This window comes from Sorex araneus, chromosome 10, assembly GCF_027595985.1.
Source record: "Sorex araneus isolate mSorAra2 chromosome 10, mSorAra2.pri, whole genome shotgun sequence".
In the NCBI taxonomy this organism is placed as follows: domain Eukaryota; kingdom Metazoa; phylum Chordata; class Mammalia; order Eulipotyphla; family Soricidae; genus Sorex; species Sorex araneus.
This window is the reverse complement of record NC_073311.1, coordinates 48,437,463-48,462,547: the sequence shown is the minus strand read 5'-3', so window position 1 is coordinate 48,462,547 and position 25,085 is coordinate 48,437,463. Positions and strand designations below refer to the sequence as shown.

The window sequence follows — 25,085 nt, the reverse complement described above, 5'->3', positions numbered from 1 at the left end:
TGTGTGAAATACAGTGTGTGTGACTGTGTAGAGTGTGTTGTGTGTTGAGTGTGTAGTATGTGTCTTTGTGAAGTGTGGGGTATGTGGTGTGTGTCTTGTGGAGTGTGGTGTGTGTGCAGTGTGCTGTGTTTGTTGTGTGTGGAGTGTGTGGTGTGAGGAATGTGTGTGGGTTGTGTGGCATGCCTGTGTGTGTGAGAGAGAGTAAGGCCTAGTACTGGGTAGGGCTGTGGTGTGTGTGTGGGTGTGGGTGTGTGGAGCATGGTGTCTGGTGTGTTTGTGTAGAATACTGAGTGTGTGTGTGTGTCTGTGTGGTGTGTGGTGTGTGTGTCTGTGTGGGGCCCACACTGACCTATGCTCCGGATATCTATCGTGACATCCACGTAGCCATGCTCAGCGCTGTGATACATGGCCTCCCTCAGGGCTCTCAGTTTGGCCTTGCTGTTGCGGCTGGCACACAGGGGGGGCGGGGCTGTCTCGGCCAGGTCAGTCCCCTCGGCCAGAATCTCCTCCAGGGACAGGATATCACTCTTCTCCTTCTCTGGCTGAGCGAGCAGTTTGCGGAACACATTCCTGTCAATCATAAACCCAGAGAGGGACACTCAGAGACTCAGAGAGGGAAGGGCTTGGCGGGGCTGGGGGCGGGGGGACTCCAGGGGGCAGGGAAAGGGGGGAACCCCCCCTCCAGGACTGGGGTTCTGGAGAGCATGAACAGGGGTGCTCCATGGTGGTGCAGATGGAGATGGTGGGGTGACTGGCTGTGTTTCCTCAGGATGACTCGGGGCTCAGTGCTTTCTGCAAGCATCTAGAAGGTTCTAGAACTCTCCACTCTGACTCCCTCTGCACTCCCCAACCACAGTGGATTTGCTTCCATGGGGGTTTCGTGAGGTGACATGGATGGGAAAAATCCTGGAGGGAATGTTGATGAGAGGTAGCCAAATGAGAGGGGATTTTATCATTCTGTGCGTAGTTTCTCACTTCCGGTCTGCCCCGGGAATGGACGTTGACCCAGACTGGTAGAGGGATGCTCTGTGAGGGGACAAGGACAGTCCCAGCCACCCTGGGCAGGCGTGCGAGGTGTGACGTTGGCTCCTGGCAGATGTGGGCCTTGAAGGCCTCTCGCTCAGGGCCTGGGCCTGGACTGCTGTGGACCCCACATCCAGAGAGGGGGGGCGGGTCTGGGCAGGCCTGGGAATCTGCATGTTTAACAAGCACCGCTCGGGGCCTGGGCTCCTGGCCCAGCCTAGCCTACCTGTGTCCATGGGCCGCGGCCTGGCTGAAAGAGTTCATATCCCCCTGCGGGGTGGTGGAAATTCCATTCCTGTACATGGTTCCTATCAGGGGGTCTGCGCCACGCTCCAACAGCAAACTAACCAGCTCAAAATTTCCTGCAAGCCCAGAGAAGGGGGTTTCAGAAGCGGATGAGGCAGACGAGCACACAGACAGCGTGAGCAGGGGTGTGGCCGCTCGCTGCCGGGCCCAGCCCCTGGCGTGCTTACCCACGGCGGCGGCCAGCTGCAGGGGCGTCTCGGAGTAGTTCTCCTCGCCGTGCTCCACCGAGCCCTCCACCTTGGCTCCCGCGTCCAGGAGCAGCTGTGGAGGGAAGAGCCGCTGAGGTGCCCCGGGCGGGGGTGGGGGGAGGCATGTACGGCCCGGAGGCGGCCGGACCGAGGGGTGGAAATCGGTGAGGGGGGGGAGTGTCCCCCCAGGTGACCTCCTCCCGCAGGGTCAGTGACCACGTGCACAGGCTGTGGAGTGGACTGCTGACTCTCAGCAGAGGAATTCAGGGCTCCTGGAATCTTCTAGAAGCCCAGTGGAGGTGGTTCTCCAAGTGGGGTCCCCTGGGGCAGTAGCCGCAGCCCTGCTGAGATGCTGGCCCTCGGGTCCACCCTGGTGCCCACTGAACTCTGCATTTTAAACATGATCTCGGGGTGTATATGGACATACATACACGTTTCTAGAAACAGGCGCCAGAAGTTCAGTCATTAAAAAAAGACTCAGATCATCAGAGAAACAACCCCCGCCCCCTGCCCCCCGCTTTTGTCTTTGAGCCACACTCCTCTCATTTGGCTACTGTGCTCAGGGGTTACTCCTGGTGGTGCTTGGGGGACCATATGGGACGCCGGGAATTGAACCCGGGTCAGCTGCGTGCAAGGCAAGTGCCCTAGCCGCTGTACTATCATCTTGGTGCCCGTCAGAGACGTTACTGAGAAGCACAGACTCTCAAGTTCCAACGAACCTGGCACCCTGTGGGCCAACCGGCACACTCAGATTCCCTTCTGGAACATTCTGGGTGGTTCAGAGCACAGCTGAGCAAACGTCAGCTTTTCTGGGGCAGCAAGATTCAAGCCTCAGGGGGCAACGGGAGCCAGCAGGGCGTCTGCTTGGTCTGACTCGGTCCTGGGCACCCTCTGAGGACTCAGGGCTAACTCGGAACGGAAGGGCTGTCCATCTGTGCTGGCTCTCCCAGTGGACAGCGGCCGCATGCAGGTGCCAAGTGAGAGGGCAGAGACTGACTGCCCATGGAGATGCCCGAGGGCACAGCCAAGAAAGGACTTCAGGTTGTCCCCTGATTGTGCACGGTGGCCAAAGGCAGGCTGACCACTAGTGCCCTCTCCCCCAGCCCTCACTGGCCCAGGCCAGTCCCTGGCCCAGTGCTGCCCCGCGCTTGCTAAGGGACAGTGGCTACATCTGCCAGGCCACCCCAGGGCCCCTTTGCTCTCAGGTTCTCTACAGGGAGAGGCCAGTCCTGACCCTCTGCAGGTGCGCCAGCTCTGGGGCTGACCCCACCTCCTCCTGCTCCCTGACTCCTCCTGGGGCTGCCTCCAGGACACCCACCACTGAGGAGGCACCAGGGCAGCCAGCCCCAGGGAGCTGCAGCCTGTGAGTGGTCCCCCGGGCTGCAGGGGGCCGGGAGGAATGGCCCCCTCGAAGGAGCGAGTTCCGGAGGAGCCCACAGCTCAGCACTCACTGGGCGGGGCTGGACCAGGAAGCCCGTCTCTTGTTTCTAGGAAGACCAGGTATGAGATGGAGGCCACGCCGGATCACCAAACACCAGCTCTCCGGTGGCCGGCAACGCACAGGCGTGTGCTCTAAAGGACCCCGGTGGGGCCCTCTCAGCATTCCTGGGGGGCTGTTTCAGAAGACGCGAGGGACCGTCCTGTGTCTGGGATGATGCTCAACAAGCAGGATCCAAGCCAACGTCTTGGAAACGCTCCCTCGGCAGAAGGAAAGCCGCTACTTAGCATCGACTCGACTCGCTCCGGCTCACTGGGCACCACCGGTGGCACCCACGGGGAGGCCTGAAGGTGCCACATTCACGAACCACATCACGAACCACGAACTGATCCACAAAAGCCACAGCTCAGGCCACTGGGAACAGCTTGGCCACTCTGGTCCTCTGTGTGTGAGGCTGTGTCAGGGCACGGGGGGGCTTTCATATTGGTTAGGGCCAGACCGGAGAGACGGTGTCAGGGAAGAGCCTCCGTCAGAGGCTACAGGGTATGCTCCGTGGAAGGGCCACAAACCAATATGAATCTCTGCGGACACATGCATGCCGGGGCGTGGTAGGGGGAGTGCGTTAATACCTGAACTACAGGAATATGTCCATGCAACACAGCAAAAGTCAGAGCCGTCCAATGGCGGGTCTCGGGGTGGACGGACGGGTATTTATGAGGAGTACTGACAACCTATAAACAAATTGAAGTTATTTTCAATACGTGATCTTCGGAACCCTGAGACCAGCGGGGCTGACCTCTCTGAGGCTGGGGGGGATGTTAACTGGAGGGATGTAGCTGGAGCCGGACGAAAGACATCCAGGAAGGGCCCGGAGCAGCTGGGGACGCGGGGAGGGAACACAGTGCCCCGCTATTCCTCCTGCCGGGCCCCATGATGCCGTCGCAGAAGCAGAAGCTCATGGGCCGGTGTCCGGCCCGTCTCCCTCCTCTTTCTGTGCTTCGGGAAGGCAGGGGGCACGAGATACCACCACCACAAAAGCAAAGCCTGGGGTTACATTCAGCGGGGCAGCAGAGCCCGGTGTGGGAAGGAGTGGCTGGAGATTTCGAACCCTACTCCGGTGCCTCGGCTGGCATCCTGGGGGACAGGGACTTTTCTGCTCCTGGACACGAAGCGCCAACTCTTCCCCCGGACACAGCACGAACCCGAAACCTGGCACCTGACTTCTGCTAGGGGGGCTTCGCCTCGCGCTGGGGCGAGGGCAGGATTTAGCACGATGCCCAGTCTGGGCACCCCAACGTTCCCGGGTCACAGACCCACCACGCCACAGATCAGCCTCGAGAGCCCCAAATCCAGCAGCAGGACCCAGGCGGAGGACCCCTGCAGAGGTGTGCGCTTTGGGGGGTATACACAGCAGGGGGAAGCCCCGAATCCCTGGCTCCTCTCAGATCCAAATAGGTCTGGGTTCCAAACCCGGTCCACCGCCCGCTTTCCTCAGAGGAAAAGGAAACGCGCTAAGAAAACTGCTGAAGAGGCACAGGACGAAGACGGCGCGCTCTCGCCCACACGGACAAGGGTTTCGGGGCTGCGGAATCCTGGCAGCCGGGTTCCAAGCTCATGCGTCGGGCAGCACAGAACAGGACTGAAAGGCTGAGTCCCCAAGGCAAGTCAGAGGAGGGAATGGGGGTCCATGGGAGCTGAGCGGGGAGCGCGGTTAGGGGGTCCTTCCAGCCACTCTCCACGGCCCGTGTGACCACAGCCAGTTCTTCAGATCCGTGTACGGGGCCTCAGAAAGGTTCAAGCCTCCAGCCGGAGCGCAGACGGAGGTCTCGGGGCTCGGCCGCCTCAAAAGGTGAGTCTAAGGGTCAGACCCCAAAGCCCATGGGGGTGCACTTTCCATCCCACTCCACGGCCCCTCCGGGAAGCACTGAGATCAGCTCTGAGACCCCCCTGTATCTCAGTATCTCAGTGCACTAGGTGAGGGTCTGGTGGGGGGAGGGGGAAGGTGGCAGGTCTGGGGGAGCTAAACCTCAGCTCGGGGGAACACAGATCAGCTGTGCCATCAGGCAGAGGGTTCGGGCTCCAGAATGTTCTCTCGGCTCCAATGCCCATAGGATTCCAAATCCGTCAGCAGAGACAGGGAAGAGCCAGTATGGCGGGACTTCAGGGTTCGTTTCTAAGTGAATCACGCAACGTGGCGGGGCTGGGGTCTGTGCCAGGGAAGCTCCCACAGAGGGTGGCCCGGAGGTCACCGAGCCCAAGCGGAGGGAGGGGCCCTGTGATGCTGGAGCCAGCTCCCTGCCCCCCACCCCAGAGGGGGCCCCAGGAGAAAAGCACCCTTCTCCTTGCCTGAGCCCCGGGGACGGGCGCCCGGCAGCCCCCAGCACCCTCACCTCCACGTTCAGGTCAGCTCCGGCGTCCAGCAGCATCTGAACCATGGCCTCGTCCCCGCGCACACACGCGTACATCAGTGGGGTCATGCCCTGCGGTGAAGCAGAGAGCAGAGAGAAGGTTTACGGAGGGGGACAGACAGACGCTTCCTTGCTCGGGAGCAAGAGCAAGCTCGGCTGGTGCTCAAAACCTGCAGGGGAAAAATGCATAAAAAATGGGGGCAGACCTTTGACCCATCTGGTTATAAACTACCAGAATTTCAGCTGAATTGGGGCAAAGTATGCGGTATGCTTTCTGCATTCATCTTTGCCTGAACCAGGGGACTGTGTTGGTTTTCCTGTTTGCTGAAGCACGTGGCTGACTTCAGCGGACAGATCTTTAGAACTTTCTGGAATCACCAATCTCAACCCTAAGGGATCTGGCTGTAATCACAGTCTCCTGGACAGATCCTCTTTCCCAGTGTAATAAGTAACAAGTGTAACAAGTGTAACAAGTGCTGCTTTTTTCTCTCTTTTTTAAAATTTTAATGAAACACTGTGAGATACAGTTACAGACTTACCAATTTTCGTGATTTATGTTTCAACAATGATCCCTCCACCAGTGCCCATTCTCTACCACCAATATTCCCAGTGTCCCTCTTGCCAACCCCACTCCTTCCCTCCCCCTGCCTCTGTGACAGGCACATTCCCTCTTTCTCTCTCTCCTTGTTACAGTTTGCAATATAGGCACCAAGCAGCCATCATGCTTGGTCCATAGTCTACTTTCAACACACATCTACTATCCCGAGCGATCCCTTCAACCATCATTTACTTAGTTGGTCTCTTCTCCCTCCCCAAGGGCTGTTTTTGTTGCATCAGCTGCTGGCCTGGGTCAGGGGGTATTGCATGTCTCAATGCACCTGAGCCCCAGTGCTGACACTGGGCCTGACACCATCATTTAGAAACGAAACGGAGGTGCGTGTGCAACAGCACTTGGGAATTTCCTATGAGGCCCCCGCTTCAAACCTACCACCGGGTCCCAGCGCCTCCGGGAGCTTTTCAATCAGCACTGTTGTGATTGGGTTGTTAGTGGGAAAATGTTCAAGTTAAGAGTCTTATCTCCTCCCGCACGTAAGGTTATTTCTAGCTTAATCAGAAGGATATGGAAAACACAGAGCCATCACACTGGGCTCTGGATGGGTTTCCAGGAAAAAAAAAAAGTCCCAGAGGCAATCAGGCAGGAAGTTCATTACCGAGTTGGGATGGAAAATGGGAAATCTTCTAACCTCTGAAATGGAGACGCTTGCCACAGTACAACACAGGCTTGGATGGAAAGGGCTCTTTTTCAGGAAGAGAGTCGGGATCCAGGGGGGAAGACAGGCAAAAGAGAAAGAAAAAGAACCGAGAGAGAAAACGGGGCTGTGTAGGTGGAGCAGATGGGCAAGGGGACCCCAGGCTCAAGGAGAACCTGAGGCAGGGAAGAGGCATTTGATCCCTTGCAAAGGCTTCCCTGAGGAAATAATCAGGCCCTGGGACAAAGACACGAATCAATACGAGGGGGCTGTGCATTGCGAATAAGAGCAATTAGAAACAACTTAAGCGTCTGAGCACAGAGGTATACATGATGCCAATCCACGGCCGGACAGTTTCATGTAGCCATTCCGAATGATTTAAAATCATCCACGATGAGATTATAAACGTGCCCATAAAATAAATAGAACATCTTAGAGAAAGCGAGGTAGAATGAATTGCTATTGCCTTGCATCTCACCAATCTGGGTTCCAATCCCTGGTTCCAAACCACCTACGGTCTTCCAGAACCAGGCAGGTGATCCCTGAGCACGGCCGGGATTGCCCCTAAACCCTTACCCTCCCCCAATATATATCAGTGTGTAGAAGCATCCCAAGAAGACAGTTAGCCTTATCCCCCCCATCCCTGTCCCCCACCCCGCGTCTTCCTGGGGGCTGTGCTATGCTGGGCACAGGAGAAGCAGCTGTGTTTGTCTCTGGTCCATCCATCTAGGGCTCCTGCCAAAAGACACAGCTTGCTTTTTGTATGTGATGTCCATGCGAACCTCATCTCAGAGGTTTGGGGGACAGAAGTGTCTCAGAAATTCCCTATTCACTAAGGCCCCTCAGAATAAATGACTTTCTGTATCCTAAAAGCACTCTGAAACTTGGGTTGAAAAAAAATCATCTGCCTGGTCTTGTTCTGTAATGCAGAGAACTAATTTTAACCGTGCTAGAAAGAAAAAAAAAGAAGACTTGAAGGACAGAGACTAAAAATAAAAATGATGGTTATCTGGGTGATGACATTATTTCCTTTCTGGAACAGGACAACTTTCCTCTATTTTCCATTTCAGCTGCAGCAATCACGTGCTGTTTCTGTAAAGATGAACAAGGGTATTTTTATAAGGTTTTTAAAACTAAAAAACTAAATAAATAAATAAAATAAGCCACTACCTAAAGCGACCAGCAGGAGGAGCCTCTGTCCAGGGTCTGCCGCGTCTCTCCTGCAGGGGGCCCCGTGGAGGAGGGGTGTCCACTGGACACCAGGTCCCCGACCTACCTGCTCGCTCATGGTGTTGATGCCATCAGGCCCCAGGAGGGACACCGCCTGCTTCACCAGGTCCGTCCGCCCGCAGTTGAGCATCCGGAAACCCAGGTCCTGCTTGAACTTGGCTTCGATGGCCACAGCGTCCAGCTTCCGAGACGCGCAGAAGCAGTCGTCGGCCCTGAGGAAGGCAGAGAGGGTCAGGGGGCGCAGCGGCCATCCCGGGCCGGCCCCGAGGGAGCCTGGGTTTGCTTTCGGCGCCGTTGCCGGGTCTCAGGCTCCCACAGCAGAGCTGCCCCGTCCCTGTGCCTCCCTGCTGCCCCCTGCCCCACGCCGGTGTCACAGCCGGCGGACACTGACCACCTCCACGTCCACACCACACTCAGCGTTGCTTGTGGGGGATACAGAGCAGGAAGACCCCCACTTGGGCCACACCCACACGACTCTGCTTTTGTCTTCTGTGTTTTGGCTGGGTGGGGGGTCATACCCAGCGGTGCTCCAGGTCACTCCTGGAGGTGCTGGGGGGCCATGCGGTGGTACCAGGAGTGAACCTGGGTCACCCACGTCAAAGTGTTCGCTCAGCCCAGTGAGCATCTCCCTGACCCCACCGAGGGGGCATGCGTGAGTGGGTGTGACCCTGTGTGCATGTGGGAGCATGAGCACTTGAGTACAAAAAGTGTGTGTGTGCATGTGAGCATGTCTGTGTATGTGAGCGTGTGTGTACATGTGGACGTGTGAGCGTGTGCATGTCCACATGGGTGTGTGCACATGTGAGTGTGCATGCCTGCATGTGATGTATGTGTGAGCGTGTGAGAGCATGAGTGTTTGTATGTCTATGTAAGCATGAGTATGCATGTGCCTGAATGGGCAAGTGTGTGAGCATATGACTGTGTGTGAGTGCAAGTGTGAGCATGAGTGTCTGTCCGTATGTGTATGTGTGTGCGTGTACCTGTGTGAGTGCGCTGTGACTGTGTGAATGCATGTCAGCATGAATGTTTACATGCATGTGTGAGCATGTGTGTGTGTGTACATGTGTGTGTGTGCATGCGAGCCTGTGGGGGAGTATGAGATGTAACTCACAGTGAGGAAGACCTGCAGCCCACCCCACTCCCAGAGGTGACCGCCTTCCCGGCAGGAGCCTCCTCGGAGCCGAGAGGCAAGAGCTGCAGTTCTGAGCCTGCCCCTTCCCTGGCCGACTCTCCGAGCCCCTCTGCTCTCCCCGTCCTGACTGTTGCCCGCCAAGTCAGCTAGACTCCATGTGCTTGGACATGGGGGAGCACTGCAGTATGAGCACTGTGTGGAGAGCCAGTGAGTGCTCGACGAGTGCCCGGAGATTGTTTTCCAGCCACAGAAGTCCTTGATCTCAATTAAAAAGGGACAAATGCGAGGAAATTGTAGGCACTGGGATGAGGGTGATAATACTTTTTATTGAAAGAAGCTGATTAAAAAGTTTTTGTTTGTTTTGTAGCTGAGCTAACATGGCCACGCCAGTGCAAACACCCACGTGACGGCCCTCCCGCTCTGTTACTGGGCCTCGGTCCACAGTGGCCCCGATGCTCCCCGCCATCCCTGTGTCACTTCCAGACCTTCCTGGCGGTCAGCTCAGTTTCGCGATCCAAGGTCCGTGTGCTGCTGTCTGCCCGTCTGTCCCTCTCTGGCCCTGCGCAGGGGCATGGGCTGGGGTCTCCCAGGGAGCTGACGCCCAGGAACATGGCCCGCTGTGAGATCATGCACACAGCCTCCCCTGGCCGGTGTGGGAACACAGGAGCCCCTTCCAGAGCGAAGGAAGCATGTGACCCGGACTGGCGTGTGGAGGCCCAGGACAGACCGGGGTGGCTCCTGGCCCTGCTGGGGTGCCCAGGTCGCCCCCACCTCTTGGAGCCACCTCTGGATGCCTTTGACATCTACACTGAGCGTGTCCAACATGGTACTTGTTCGGGGGCACCCTCACTCCACCCTTGGAACGTGTCCCCCGGTTTTCACACCTCTGGAAACGACACCCCTGGACTCTCCTTCCCTCGCAGCCACATCCGGTTCTCCAGCACTTGTTGGCTCTGTCACCAGACCCCCACGGCCTGCCCCGGCCCCGTGGGACCCCGATTCCCAGCACGAGCCACTCTGGCCTCCCGCACGGCTCCCTCCCAGCGTGAGGGCCAGGGGCTCCAGGCCCACCAAGGCCCCGCTGGACCCTGTGAGGTCCCTGAGGTGCGGTGAGCCCTGCCGACTTCTCCCTCCTGGTGACACAGTAACGGCTTCACACTGCAGGCGAGATGGTCTCGGTTGTCCCGAGTCAGTCAGGTCTGCTGTGGGGACTTGGGAACAGGCAGGTGTGACTGTGTCACAGGCACACTTCATTTTTTTTTTTTTAAGGTGGGCAGCGTGTCCTGGGGCAAGGCACTTGTCTAGTAGATGACTGATTCGGGTTCGATCCCGGGCATCCCATGCGGTCCCTGAGCACAGAGCCAGGAGTAAGCCCTGAGCACTGCTGGGTGTGGCCCCAATGCTGACACCCTCACCCAAAAGATTTTTTTTTTCAAATAAGTCACTGGGGCTGACTCCTGGCCCAGCAGGAGTTCGGAGCAGCCAGATGGAAGGACTCGAGGCTGGAGGACAGCGATGCATTGGCTGAGCCATCCCGCAGGGAAGGGAGGAAGAAAACACACATGGCTTTTCCTAAAGCCGCAGTGCTCTGGAGCGCCCCCTGCAGCTGAGAACGACCAGGCTTGGGGTCCTCCCAAAAGGGGTCTGGGTGCCAACCTGCCTTCCTGGGACTTAAAGGGCCAGCTCGCTGCGTTCTCCATCTCCTGATTTCTACTCTCTAGATACGTTTAAATCTGTGAGTCCAACAGAGGTCGAGTATGAGGAGGAGACAGTCCTGGGTTTAGTTCACGGGACTCTGCTGACTCCGGAAGAGCGTGTCCAGAGTGTGCACACAGGGCGGGCAGCTGGGTGATGGAGGGGACCTGAGTGGGGGTCTCACGGCTGTGGGGTGTCCCGTGGAGCCCCTTCTCAGCTCTCTGCTTTCCAGCCTGCTGGAGAGAGGCCACACCCACTGGTCAGGCAACCACGAGCGAGCACTTTGAGCGAGGCTGGCCCTGCGAGGCCCGCGGCTGCTGTGGGCTCTGAGGACACTTGGGAATCACGTTCATGGGGGGGGGGGTGCACCACGCCCAGCCACCCCCATGGCCTTCCATCTACCAGGCTCACTCGATCATGGTTCTGAGTGTGGACCCCGAGGTAGAGAGGCGGGAAACTGCAGCCGGATCCTGCAGGACCCCTACCTGATGCATCTTCCTGAATGCAGCTCCTGCACTCCCGGCAGCACCGAGCACCGAGCACCGAGCAAGGCCCACAGGGGTTTCCACGCTCAGAACATCACACGGTTTCTCGGCAATCACAGGAGCAACAATAACCTGAGTAAATGTTACCCAGGTAACATTTCCTGTGTACAAGGAACTGTTTTCCGCTCCTCTCTAGGGATATTGCAGAGGTATTTTCTTACTCCAGCAGGTACCTGGCAGGTACTGGGTGGGTGCATGTGCATACATCTATATGCAATGTTAAAACATGCAAAATTTATACACAGACATGTGTAAGACAGATCTGAAGATGCAAACATAGTACCTATAAATTTGTACTTTTTTGGGGGGCAGAGGGTTTTGTTGTTGTTGTTGTTCTGGGGCCACACCCGGCACAGTGCTCAGAGAAATTCGTACGTTAACTCTCCAAAATAATGTCATCCCAGACAGGCTAAGGTTCCCAGGTTCCAGAGCCAGCCAAGTGGTGGGGTTGAGATTTGAACCCGGCAGCTTTTTCCATGATTTTTCTTTTGTTTTGTTTGGGGGTGGGGGTTGGGCCACACGCAGTGGGGCTCATGGCACGCCCCTGACTCTGTGTTCAGTGCTCACTCCGACTCTATGCTTAGGGCTCACTTCTGGCGGTGCTCAGGGGGCCGTATGCAGGACCAGGATCAAACCAGAGTCAATAGCATGCAAGGCAAGTGCCTGGCTTATTTCTATTATTATTTTTCGAAGTCATTGTTTTATAGTTGTAGAGCAATTGCACCACTAAAACAGTGAGCTGCTTTTTTCCGCGAGGGGTAGAGGCACACCCCATGCTCTGGGTGCGATGGGGCAAGTCCCAGCTCTGCGCTTAGTGCTTGTCCTGGCATCGCTTGGGGGCTGAGTGAATCCCGCAGGCTACCCCTGCTCTGCCCACCCCACTCCCTCCACTGGCTCTCTGGGCTAACAAAGGTCTTCCTCCATCTACTGTTCAATTATTCAAACGCTTCCCAGGTAGCTGGTGGAGGTCTGGTACTGGGCCGGGTGCCAAAGAAAAAGAAAATTCCCAGCCGTAGGCTTAAAGGACCTCTAGCAGCTGCCATCGGATCTCCCAAGCAGTGCTCGGCCCAGTATCTCCTGGGCTCAGCAGCACTGGGGCCACCAGAACCACCCTGGCATTGCTTTGAGACCATGTGAACTGGCCCCAGGGTCTGCGGGTGCCAGCCATCCGCTCTACCTCCCAGCCGTCTCCCCGCCCGAGTTCTCTCTCTCAACTCTCTCCACCGTACCCGGCTTGCCCTCAAGTGGAAAGCCAGAGACATGCCCCCGAGAACAGCTGCAGCTTCGCGAACCCCAGACGCCAGCTCCATACCTGCGGAGGGCCACTGCAAGGGGGCAATCAAGGCTGCCGAAGGCGCGGGACACAGGCTTGCCGGGGCTCGTGCAGGGCAGAGACTGTCACCACCTCACCAGCCCTCCATCTGGACACGCTCCTGGCTGGCACGACTACGGAATGCCACTAGGAGTGAGGGATCCGCTGTCCACCTCACAGAACTCTGGAGAGCCTCAGCACAAAGAATTATCCAGCCCCCAGTGCCAAGAGGGCCGAGGTGGAGACACCCTGGAAATCACATTTTCCCTGCAGCGCCTCTTTTCAGACCAGGCCATTCCCCTTACGGGATTCTGGCAGCGTGACAACATCAGGGTGCCTTCAGAAATGACTCCTGAAACGGACCAATCAGAGCACTCCGGAGCTGACTCGGAGACTGGCCCCTGGCCTTCCTCCTCCACACCCGTTCCCAAGAAAAGCAAACCCCCTTTCCTAGGCAGCAGATCCTCTGATGGATGCTTTCCTTTTTTTTTTTTTGTTTTTTCCCTTTGGTGTAGAGCAAAGCAGAACAAACCGAGACTGTTTCGTGCTATTGGATGTGGCACCACAACCTCGGTGCACGCTTCTAGGAGGGGAAAAAATAATATTGTTGCAGCAAATGGAACATAAAATGCTTGAAAAGTTCCTAAGAGAAATCTCTGTCCAAAAATTGTGCCCACTTGCTGTTTAATGCTGTCATTAAAGTAGAGGAAAGAACCAGTTCATTAAGCCTGCCATGGGGAAGGTAAAGAAACTATGATTCTGGGTCCTCCTTCAGATGTTCTGTTTCTATAGACAATTAGAGGCCTGGTGCCCTTCTCATACTTACAAGTAGATTCCCAATTATTGACAAAACTCATTATTAACACCGCCCCCGCCCAATTCTGGATCTGTTCAAATAAATAAAATAAAATTCTCAAAAGCAACGGCTGCAAACACCCAGAATAATGAAAGTAGATGTTCCTAACTGGATTATGTTGCTGTGCTATTTTGAGTACAAATAATTCAGCAGCATTGTAAGTTTATTGCTCGGGTACCATGATTTTATATTTTATTTTTTTAAAAGAGGAAAAAAAATGAAGCCTAACCTCAGAGAAAAGTGTCACACTTGGTCTGGGTAAGCCCTTAATGGATCCACTCTCAGCAGTAACGGGTTGTTTGCCCTTCACAATCCCTTTTCTCCTGCATTTTTGGTGGACTGGATTGAATTTTTAGCTGGATACATGGCTGCCTAGATAAAGACTACATTTCCCAGATTCCCTTGCAGCTACTTATGGTCACATGACTAAGTGCTAACCAATAGAAAGTCAGGGGAACTCTGGAGCACTTTCAATTCTTCTTTCTTCCTAGAGATAATCCTGGGTGACTGGGGTGGGTAGACCAGCAAGAAGGCACGAGTCCCTAACCTGGAGTGGTCACCAGTCTGGGACTGTTTATTCTTGGATTGTGACATGAGGAAGTACTTTAAACTCCTATCTTATCTAAAATTTAAAGCTTCTATCTTATCCATGTAATCCCACCAACGGCCAACATCCAGAGACTATAAAACCAAGCTCTCGGAAAAGAGCGATGCACAATCTCTTGCCCCTGCACCTGGCTGTCTTCCCCAGGGCCTCTCGGAGGAGGTGGGCTTCAGTTTCCCTCTCTGCCCAAGCAGAGCTCCCGTGGCTGAAGACCTCTGGAGCCTAGCCACAGCCATGCTCAAGGACCCTCTCCACATGTTTGGACGAGCCTCACGTATGAAGGAACCGGCAGAGGAACCCAGGTGTGTGGGACCCAGGGCTGAGACCTCCAAACCTGCTCAGACCAGGACTGGGCCTCTTCTGCCCAGATTCCCCATTTGCCAGTAGCTAAGCAGTGACACCCAGGGACTGCTCCCGGTGTCCTCTGTGAGAACCTGGCAAGCTATTGAGAGAGTCTCCTGCCCACATGGGAAAGCCTCACAAACTCCCCATGTCGTATTCATATGCCAAAACCAGTAACAATGGTGGATCTCATTCCCCTGACCCTGAAGGAGCCTCTAATGTGGCACCATTGGAAAGGACGAGTAATGAGAGACTTCTAAAATCTCAGGGCTAGGGCGAATGCAGACGTTACTGAGACTACTTGAGGAATTCCATGATCAACGGGATGATGATGATGATGATGATGATGATGATGATGATGATGATGATGCTTGGATAAGATCATGATGATGAGGGACTAGGACATCTCCAAACAGCAGGGGGGCACTGGAATGGGGCGGCGCCAGCCCAGTTTCCAATTCGCCCCGGCCGCCGGAAGTCACGCCCTCGACCCACCCTCGGTGCCATCTTGCCACAATCAACAGTGAAGAATCCGGGCTATTCTGGAAGGCACTGCAAGCCGGAGATTGTTCCGGACCCCAGACCGCGCCAACAACAATGGGGTGCTAGACGGAAAAGGTACAGCCAGCACGCCTTCTCCAGATGGAACCCCGGCGACACTGAGCTTCTACTAACATGGCTCCGGTGTGCGGGACTGGGACATCTCCAAACTGTGCGGCCGCTAATGCGGCTGCGTGACCTTTCCTGATACACGAAATATTTGCTCAGGAATGGCTCCACCAGCCCTGAGCATCCATTATCCCAGAGGCACAGAAACCAATCTCAGAAATGCAGCGGCTGCTGGCAGATATACTCCTGGACTCTGAACTAAGCTACAGCCCTGTGCAGCTCCGGGCTGGGAAGGGTTTCTGTCCCTTGGCCTTTTACCCGATGGACAGCATGGCGACCACCACTGTTCAGAACCAATTGGACAGAGAGGTAGGAGTTTGCAGTGATGGGACAGGATGCATGGGGAATCTTGCGATGGGGGAGGCAGAACCGGCCCTACCTCCTGCCCAAATGAGACCCCGAGCGGTCACCCATGTACAGCTCCTCTCTGCTCCTGAATAGCCATGAGCCCAGCGCCACAGAAATCAATCTCGGAATGCAGCGGCTGCTGGCAGAAATACCTCTGGACTTAATACCAGAAATCCAAATCTGGGCGGCCGCTTTCGCGACTGTGCAACATCATATGATCTTTGTTACCAACAATAGAAAACATACAATCTAACGATGCCATTCCGACAGGTCTGACTGTTGGGGGAAAAAACTCCAAATAATGATAGTGAGTTTCCTGTCAAAAATTGAATGTAATCAAAGTAAGGAAAGAGTAAAGTGAAAATCATCTGCCACACAAGCAGATAGGGGAATGGGAGGAGGGGGTATACTGGGGTTATTGGTGGTGAAACATGTGCACTGGTGAAGGGAAGGGTGTTTGAGAATAGTATGACTGAGACCCAATCCTAAGAGCCCTGTAACTGTTCTCACATTGACTCAATTAAAAAAATGCTAATAGGATTTTGACAGGTGTTATATTGACTCTATTGCTTGCATTAGACAGTATGGCAACTTAAAAAAACGCTTATCATTACAGTTCATGAACATGAAATATTTTCTCCATTAAAAAAATCATGATGATGATGATAATGATGATGATGATGATGATGATGATGATGATCTTATCCAAGCCACAGGTACTTTGGTGACTGTTACTTCTAAAGAATAGTAATGAACACTTTTCCTTGTTGTTTCTGGGCCACACCCAGCAGTTCTCGGGGCTTACTCCTGGCTCTGCACTCAGGGGTCACTCCTGGCAGGCTTGGGGGACCATATGGGATGCTGGGTCTGTCACCGTGCAAAGCAAGCACCCTACTGGCTTAATTATTGTTCTGGGCTCTATAATGAAAACTTCTGTATATTAACAAATCTATTCCACAATTGGCTTTCGAATGATTTGTACAACAAAGGAAGTGCTAGGTGTGTGCTGGCTGAGACACGCTGATGTAAGCAAACATGTCAGCCTTCAGGGATGGTATGGGCTCAGGACTCCACACAGGACCAGGGCTCTCTCTTATGACACTTTCCACAAGTTGACACACCAATTCCTGAGACAGAAGGGCAAAGCCCCGACATCCTAGTACCAAAATTTGTTCTCAGAACATCATCCTCTAAGATGCTCGATGCTGCTTTCATGTCTTTTTCTGTAAAGAGCTAAAGAGTAAGTAGCTTCTGCTTCGTGGACCATATGGTCTCTGTCTAGACTTGTCAACTCCGCCACTGCGGTGGGAAGCAGCCGAGGACAATACTAAATTAACAGGCATGGCCACATGCGCATTCAACTTCATTTACAGAAATAGGTGGTAGAGCTTATCGACCCTAAGCTCCCCACGTATGGTAAAATATTTAAATGGCATGACCTCTGTGGGATTTTACAACCAACACTGGATCTTAAAGGCACAGGGACACTTTCTGTTTAAAGTCTGCTAAATTTTATTTCAGTTTGTGTTTCCCGAATTTATTGAACCACCAGCTTTTCTTTTTTAAAATATTGAGTGCAATCCCAGAAGCAAGCTGGGCCTCAAACAGTGGCTCCACATCTTCAGTTTTTCACGGATTAGGCAGACTAGAATGACCACTGAGTCGCTCTCTGCTCAATACTGCTGAGAAGACAAGAGCACCATCACCCCGAAGACCCCCGTCCCATCCCCCCAAAGGCCCCATCCCACCCTGATTCCATCACCAATTCTGCCTTCCCAAGAGTGTCCTCAGTCCAAATTCACCATCCCTGTGTCTGATTTATGCCTCCTACGACTTGGGCGAGTTCCTAATATTACAGAGACTGTTTTGCAAGTTGGTAAACTATGTCAGTGCCATAATACTGACAAAGTGGCTCTGGCCTCAATTGGTTTGTTTGCCAATAGTTTTATTGAAAAAACATAGCATTATGCTTTGGAGACTTACCTATGTAATAAACCGGTGCTCTACCTCATTTATTGTCACGGTCACCTGGGATAGCACTGAACAGAAAGACACACTCTTCTCACCCATCCACCTGCAGACAGGGAGCTTCTTTCTCGACCTCGTTCTGCTGTTCCAAACACTACTGCCAGACACAAGCCCCCCATTTCCGGATGGAAGGGGGTCTCTGGGGTACTGACCTACCCTGTGGTTAAAGAGTGGCTCTGTTGGGGGCTGGAGTGCTAGCACAGCAGGTAGGGTGTTTGCCTTGCACGCGGCCGACCCGGGTTCGAATCCCAGCATCCCATATGGTCCCCTGAGCACCGCCAGGGGTGATTCCTGAGTGCATGAGCCAGGAGTGACCCCTGTGCATCGCCGGGTGTGACCCAAAAAGAAAAAAAAAGAGTGGCTTTGCAGGTGGACTCGCGTCTCCCCCAGTTCGAGACTCCTCCCTGCTCTCAGCATCTGACAGGCACGTCTGCCAATTCGAAGGGCACGAGAAAACACACCTAGATGTTGTTTTGATTTTGAAAAAAATTATTTTTTTCAGTCACAGTGACTGAATTCAGACAAAGGTTTTATTTAAGAGAACAGAAAGAAGGGGAAAGGGGGAAGAACGTCTCCTATGGTACGAGATGGGGTTCTCCCAATTCTCCCCACATTTTTTTCAGTGTGGGGGTCATGCCCAGCTCTGTGCTTAGGGGTTGCTCCTGGCAGAGTCCAGGGGACCAAGCTGTGCCGGGGGTTGAACCCAGGCCCCCTGTAGGCAGCGTATATGTTCATCTCCCCGAGCTAGCCCGCTGGCCCTGGGCGTGAGTCTGAGTGGCATGTTTCAGGGTCACAAATGAGTTGATGCACTGTTCATCGATTTCATGGCCATCTGAGAGATGAGCTCTGCATTTGATCTCTTCTGAGGTCCTTGGAGGGCTGGAGTGATAGCACAGTGGGTAGGGCGTTTGCCTTGCATGGGGCCGACCCAGGTTCGATTCCTCCATCCCTCTCGCCTGCCCGCATGGCAGAGCCTGGCAAGCTCCCCGTGGCATACTCGATATGTCAAAAATAGTAACAAAAAGTCTCACAATGGAGACGTTACTGGTGCCCGCTCGAGCAAATCAATGAGCAAAGGGATGGCAGTGATACAGTGCTACAGTGAGGTCCTTGGCACCGGGTAAGACCTACAAGGCCGACCAGACACAGAGGCTAAGGCACAGGCATGCCTCAGGGAGCTAAGGCCGAGACGGGGTCTTCCAATCTGCATGCACATGCTTCAATACTGATTCTCCCACAGAAGCTGCTTCTCTGGGGGATGGTGGTGGTGGTCGTGGTGATTTTGGTAAGAACTTAAGCTTTGGAGCTAGAGAGACGTGATTTCGATTCAGACGGTTCGAATTCAAATCTCCTGAGCCCTGGCTTCTTCGGGTATTAGAGGAGAGGGACTGTCACCACCCCCTCACCATATCCCCATAGGCTGGGATCACAGTGGAAAGGAGCAGAGCAGACACTGAAAGGAGTGACCTGGCCCAGAGGGTGTTGACTCAAGAAGTCACAAAGAGGGAGGAGGAGGGCAATTAGGACAGAGAAGGGGCCACTCTGACAACGGCAGGCAGAGTGAGGACACCCTGTCAGCAACAGCTGCAAACCACAGTGCCTGAAAGGAAAAAGAGAGAGGAAAGAGGGGAGAAGGGAGAGGGAGGAGAAGAAGGAGGAGGAGGAGGAGGAGGAGGAGGAGGAGGAGGAGGAGGAGGAGGAGGAGAAGGGGAAGGAGGGGGAGGAGGAGGAGGAGGAGAAGGAAGAAGGAAGAAGAAGGAAGAAAGAAGAAGAAGAGGAAGAAGAAGAGGAAGAAGAAGAGAAAGAGGAAGAGGAAGAGAAAGAGGAGGAGCTGTGGGGGAGGGGGGATGGGCAGGAGGGAAACTGCAGACATTGGTGGTGGGAAATGTACACTGGTGAAGGGACGGGTGTTGGAACATTGTATGAGGGAGACCCAATCATGAACAACTTTGTGTATCTCATGGTGATTCAATAAAAAGAAAGTCAATAGGAAAAAAAAGAAGGTTCTTGACAGCAAGCTTCCTGCCAGGTCTGTGTACGACAGAGGAGAGGGCATGATTTGAAACCCCACGTGTTACCACCAGTATGCCTCAGTTTCCTGCTCCTCCATGTCCTCCACCCCCCACCCCCAAGAAAGAACATCACAACCACTCATACATACATAACAACATATATAACATGCAGCCACTGGAGAAAACCGTGCGCAGAGCCACGAATGTGTCGACCTGGGGTAGTTTCATGGACCCATGAGGGGTAGGTTCACTTTGGAAAAAATGGCACATATGTCCCAAATACTGAGAGCAGAGTTCCCCCCGCACTCATGGATTGGTCCCTCGGTCCCTGGGGCTCCCCAGCGCTGTGTTATAGCCCCAGTGATGAGTGAGGGGGGATCTGGGGGGAGCTGGGTTTCCATATTTTGGATCTCAGATGGGGACCAGGCTCCAAGGCCAATCCAGCTGCCGCAGTCTTGGATGATGGGCTGGGGGGTTGCCACGGGGAGCGGCCCTGCACCCAGGAAGGAGACTGTGGCTGCAGATCAGCCCGGTACCAGCACCTGGGCACCCTCTACCTTGCCCTGCTGAGGCCCGGCCCCCTCACAGCTGCCAGTGAGAAGCAATCACTAATGCTTTTTGTAGCTAAAGGTTCTTGCTTGTTCTGGAAGGATGATGCTCATACACGTGTGTGTGTTTGTGTGTGTGTGTGTGTGTGTGTGTGTGTGTGTGTATGTGTATCTATTCAAAATGGGAAATCTTTTTTTTTTTTGCTTTTTGGGGTCATACCTGGTGATGCACAGGGGTTACTCCTGGCTCATGTACTCAGGAATTACTCCTGGCAGTGCTCGGGGGACCATAGGGGATGCTGGGAATCGAACCTGGGTTGGCCGAGTGCAAGGCAAACACCCTACCCGCTGTGCTATTGCTCCAGCCCCCAAGAAATGTTTCTTTCTAGGGCCCGAGAGATGGTACAGGATTTAAGGAGCTTGCCTTGCATGTGGCCAACCCCAGTTCAATCCCTGGCACGACATAGGTCCTCCCCCACCACCCCCCTATCCTGTGCTTCCCCCACCTCCACTCCTCTGCCCACACTTCCATCACCACTAGGGGTGGCCCTTGAACACAGAGCTAGGAGAAAGCCCTGAGTGCCGGGTGTGGCAAAAACTAAACAAAATTTGACTGGAAAACGAAAGAGATGGATCCTGGGCATCACCAGGGGTGAGTCCTGGGCACCAGGAAGCATGCCTGAACTTCGCTGGGTGTGGTCCATCCTGCACCCCCAAATGCACCTTACACACACAACCCCCCCATCCCCCGGCCACCAAAGGAAATTAGCTCTTGTCCTCTTGCAGAAAGTGCCAGGTAGAGCGGGATGTCGCTGCAAACCAAGCACTTGCTCGGGGCTCTGCCCAGAGTGCTTGGGAGTCTGGATGTTCCGACTTCTCTTCTGACTTCCCTCTTGCTAGGGGAAGCGACTGCTCCTGCGTGACCAATATTTGAAGCTAGTCTTGGGGACGCGTCTCCTGCTGGGAGCGTAGGCAGTAAGTTACCCAGGGGCAGAAATCTCACAGACTCAAAAAAGTGGGCTAAGGAAGAGAAATAAAAATCTCAGTCCCCCCCCCGCCAAAAGCCAAATTCCGTATGGCAAACGGCCTGGCCATGCGCTGCCAGCTGGCTGGGCAGCCGAGAAGCAGCCCCCGACGACGCCTTTCAAAGGAAGTTGTGTGTGGCCGGGCGCACCGAATGTGTTTCTGTTTGGCTTCAAACACGCTGGAAGCTCAGAACAAACTCCGAGTGTTGGCAAACGGTCTGTCGCCTGCAATCTGGTTTCCGCCCACACCGGGCTGCTGGAAAAGACGCCGATGGCTCCTTCGCTGCCAAGTCCAGCGGCTCCTCGCTGCCCGCCTGGCAGCCCGAGGCTCGGGTGCCCCCTCTCCATCCCTTTCCTTGGCGTTGGCTGCGGCATGCTCTCCGGCTCCTCTGAGCTCGGGCCCGGTTTCCCATCCTCTTCGAGCCTTTCCCTGGGCACGCGCAGCCCCACCCAGGGCTCTGTGCCCACCGTGGGCTGGGCCGCAGCCCCTCCAAGCCTTAGGAGTTAGCGCTCTGCTGGGTGCCACCTCTGCACCTCTGCTGCCTACCAGCGTCTCCAGGCTGCAGCCTTTCCCGGTGGCCCTTCCTTCTAGAATCTTCTCCACCTGCAGCCCTACAGGTAAGCCCAAATACAGCTGGGAAAGATACTGGCGAAGCAATTTTTTTTTTAAATCAATTTATGTTGGTCTTGGGGGCTATCCCTAGTGGTGTTTGGGGGTGACTGGCTCTGTGCTGGAAGCGGGGGTGTCATTCCTGGTGGTGCTTGGGGGACCGTGTGGTGGCAGGGATGGAACCCAGGTCTTCCTCAGCACATTGGGCTCTCGGGCGGGGGGCACGGGCAGGTTGGGGAGGACGATTTTAAATAGACAGAAGTTCATCGGGCGCTTCCTGCGTCACCCTTGACCCTCGTCCACCCCACTTCCTGTTTGGGTGTCCTGCTGTGTCAAAGCAGGTGGGTTCTTCTCATTGCTGACAGATCCCGAGGCTCAGCACGCCCTGCCGAGCGGGGAGACGTTCCCCCCACCTGGCCTTGGCATCCACCCCTCTCTCTCTGCCCCCTGCCCCCGGCCTGGTTTTCACTGCAGACGCCCCTGCACTTGCTGGGCCTACTGCCCCATTGTTCCTTTAAAAAAATGGGGTTGGCGTGATAGCACAACGAGTAGGGCGTTTGCCTTGCACGCGGCCGACCCGGGTTTGATTCCCAGCATCCCGTATGGTCCCCATATGGGGACCACCAGGGGTAACTCCTGAGTGCATGAGCCAGGAGTAACCCCTGAGCAATGCTGGGTGTGACCCAAAGACGCAAAAAAAAAAAAAAGACTCAGTGACCCCCTGGAAATCTGCCTTCTTGAAGTGGAAGGTAGAAAGTGCCCCCAACTGCCCCTCTCCCCCCTCACTACTATTGCCCCCTGCATTGTTCCAGGCCCCTCCCTGCCCCCTCCCCCTGCCCCCCCCCGCAGCGTCACTCATGGCAGTGCCACTTTTTTTTTTTCCTGTGGGGACCGTGGCCTCGCCACCTCCCTGTCATCCCCGCCAGGCCTGGGGCTCCTAGCAGGCTCGCCCTGGGGGTGCAGGGCACGACCTGTGGGAGTTTCTCTCACCAGTTCCACTCCTGGGGCCGCCTCCCTGGCTGGTCCCTGACCCTTTCGCTGAGGACAGCTGAGCCCCCAAATGTCTGAAGTGAGGTCAGGCGGGGAGTGGGCAGTTTCCCCTTTTTCCGGGGGTGCTAAGGCAGCGGCAGGGGTGGGGTGGGGCTGGAGGGGTGGCGGTTCTAACGGGGTCATGGGGTCATGGTTCTGTGGGTCAGAGGAAGGTGGGGCTGCCCTCTGGGCCAGGGGGCTATTGTCCAAGAGCAGTGGGGACAAGGGCACTCAAAGGGTGGGAGTGTCAGGGGCGCCTTCCAGGGCCCTGCAGAGTCCTGGCTCAGTCCAGGGGCTCATTCTCGGCCGAGGGGGGGCAGGGAGGAGCATCGGGGCAATGTGGGGGGAGGACCCAGATTGACTCAGGCTGGATTCGGTGGGTGGGACCGAGGGGAAGGCGGGGCCTCATGAGACTCCAGGTCTCCCTCGCTGCCCCGTGACACCCCTGGCCAGGGGGGCTGCCACCCAGCATCCCTCAAAGCAGAAGCCCCCTGTGCCCACTCCCCCCACATCCTGGCTGCTCCTGAGCCACAGGAGTCACCGGCTGAAGCCCCTCCTTCCCCACAGACTCAGATTCGGGGGGGCCTGGCGCCTAAGTCCTGCAGCACTGGGGAGCATCTCTCTCCGGACACCGGGGGCTGCCCCGCCCAGGCCCCTTCTCCCAGAAGCTTTGTAGGAAGCAGGTCACGGACGCCAGCCACATGAGGCCCTTCCAAGATGGGTGGCGGTGGGGTCATCCCGACCTGGGGTCCCTGTAACCCTCGAGGGTCTGTGTGTTGTGGGGGGGGCATTAGCATCCCAGATGTGTCTGAGACACCAACCTGAGCTCCTGCTCTTCGGGCTCAGCTCCCCAGAGTCTCAGCTCAGCGGCTGGACGCCTGGCGCCATGGTTTTGGACCCAGGATTCCCCACCTGGACCCGAGGACAAAGTCTGTTCCCCTGGAAACACGCCCAGGACCCCCGGGAAGGGTATGAAGGCGCAGATCCCACACAGTGGTGCCACCTGGGAGACTCCCACGTGAACCCCCCCCCCCGTGCCCCATCCCTGTGCCCCGCCCCCCGTGCCCCATCCCATGAAGCAGCTGTGCCATAAGGGGGCAGGGCCGAGCCCTGGGAGGTGATGGAGACTGCCCAGGGCCCCCCACTAGACGCAGCCGAGCCAGAGTGGGACCAGGGTGGCTGCATCCAGCAGGGGCTGAATAAATAGCACGAAGGTGCCCAGGACAGAACTAACGACCCGGCTCTTTCAAGTCCTAGCCTACTAGATTTGTACCCAGCCACCCCCACCTTACCCATATGGGGAGCCCTCAAAATCTGGTCTACATTAAAGAATGACTTGCAAAAATATCACTTCCAGGTGCGAGCTCATGGTTTTAGTGGCCCCTCAGTCCCGCTGGTTGCTAAGGCAGGATCTTGAGAACGCCCCTGTTCTCAAAATTTCTGTTTTTTTGTTTGTTTTTGTTTTGGGGCAACACCTGATGGTGCTCAGGGCTTACTCCTGGCTCTGTGCTCAGGGATCACTCCTGGCAGTGCTCTGGGGACCATACTGGGTGCTGGGGATTGAACCCAGGTCGGTCACATACAAGGCAAGTGCCCTGCCCACTGCGCTATTACAGCCCTCCTCATCCTTATTTTAACACAGTCTCACCATGGAGCAGAAAAAGGGCCCTTTAGACACACACAAAGACAGTATTTCTGTTTTGCACGTACGAAGGGTTTCAGTGCTAGTACTAAATCCACCAGGAAGCATTTTTTTCCTTTTTTTTTTTTATGGTACTGGGATTGAACCCAGAGCTTCACCCATGCAAGGTTCTACCACTGAGCACACCTCGCCCCCCATGTGATTTGTTCTTTCCTCCTTCTTTCCCTCCCCAAATGATCAGTATCTGTATTGCAAACCATAATGCCCCAAAGGATAAAGGGAGAGAGAGAAAAAAGGAAAGTGTCTGCCTCACAACCACTCTTAGGGGGAAATATATTTATAAACACATACACACACACACACACATAAGCACACAAGGCTTAACCTTTAACAACCTGTCACTAATCTCTTATAGAAGGGCTTAATGGCTTCTAGGTGAAATACAACAATCTTCACACACTTTCCTCTAAGAAACTTTTTTGGTCTCATTTTTAGTGGATTATTCATAACAAGCAATACAAAATAAATGATTTCGGTTCTGCTTTGGGGGTAGGGTTTGGGGTTCGGGATGGAAGTACGGTGGTGGGAAGGTGTCATGGTGGTGAGACTGGTGTCTGAATACTGAAGGTAATCAAATATTGTGAACAACTTTATAAAAATAAAATGAAAAATAAAATAGAAAGTGTCTGCCATAGAGACATGCTGGGGTGGGGGATAGGAGGGAAAAGTGGGACATTGGCGGTGGGAAATGTGCACAGGTGGAGGGATGGGTGTTGGAACATTGTCGGAGTGAAACCCAATCATGAGCAGCTTTGTAACTGTGTATCTCACAGTGATTCGATGAG

General features: G+C 54.9%; 1 protein-coding gene across 4 annotated transcripts in view; it reads right to left on the bottom strand.

The window, feature by feature from the left end:
* The window catches only part of ABTB3 (ankyrin repeat and BTB domain containing 3), a 246,842-nt gene that overhangs the window by 32,444 nt on the left and 189,313 nt on the right, over positions 1-25,085 (bottom strand). Inside the window, exons 5-10 of one of the 4 annotated variants that reach the window (XM_055118417.1) lie at positions 7,890-8,055; positions 5,346-5,435; positions 3,585-3,686; positions 1,497-1,590; positions 1,250-1,385; positions 350-570 (exon numbers count right to left, since the gene is read on the bottom strand). In XM_055118417.1, coding sequence (XP_054974392.1) covers positions 350-570; positions 1,250-1,385; positions 1,497-1,590; positions 3,585-3,686; positions 5,346-5,435; positions 7,890-8,055 — 809 coding nt within the window. The remainder of the gene's footprint in view (positions 1-349; positions 571-1,249; positions 1,386-1,496; positions 1,591-3,584; positions 3,687-5,345; positions 5,436-7,889; positions 8,056-25,085) is intronic. The other 3 variants (XM_055118418.1, XM_055118419.1, XM_055118420.1) reach the window with 3 other exon arrangements.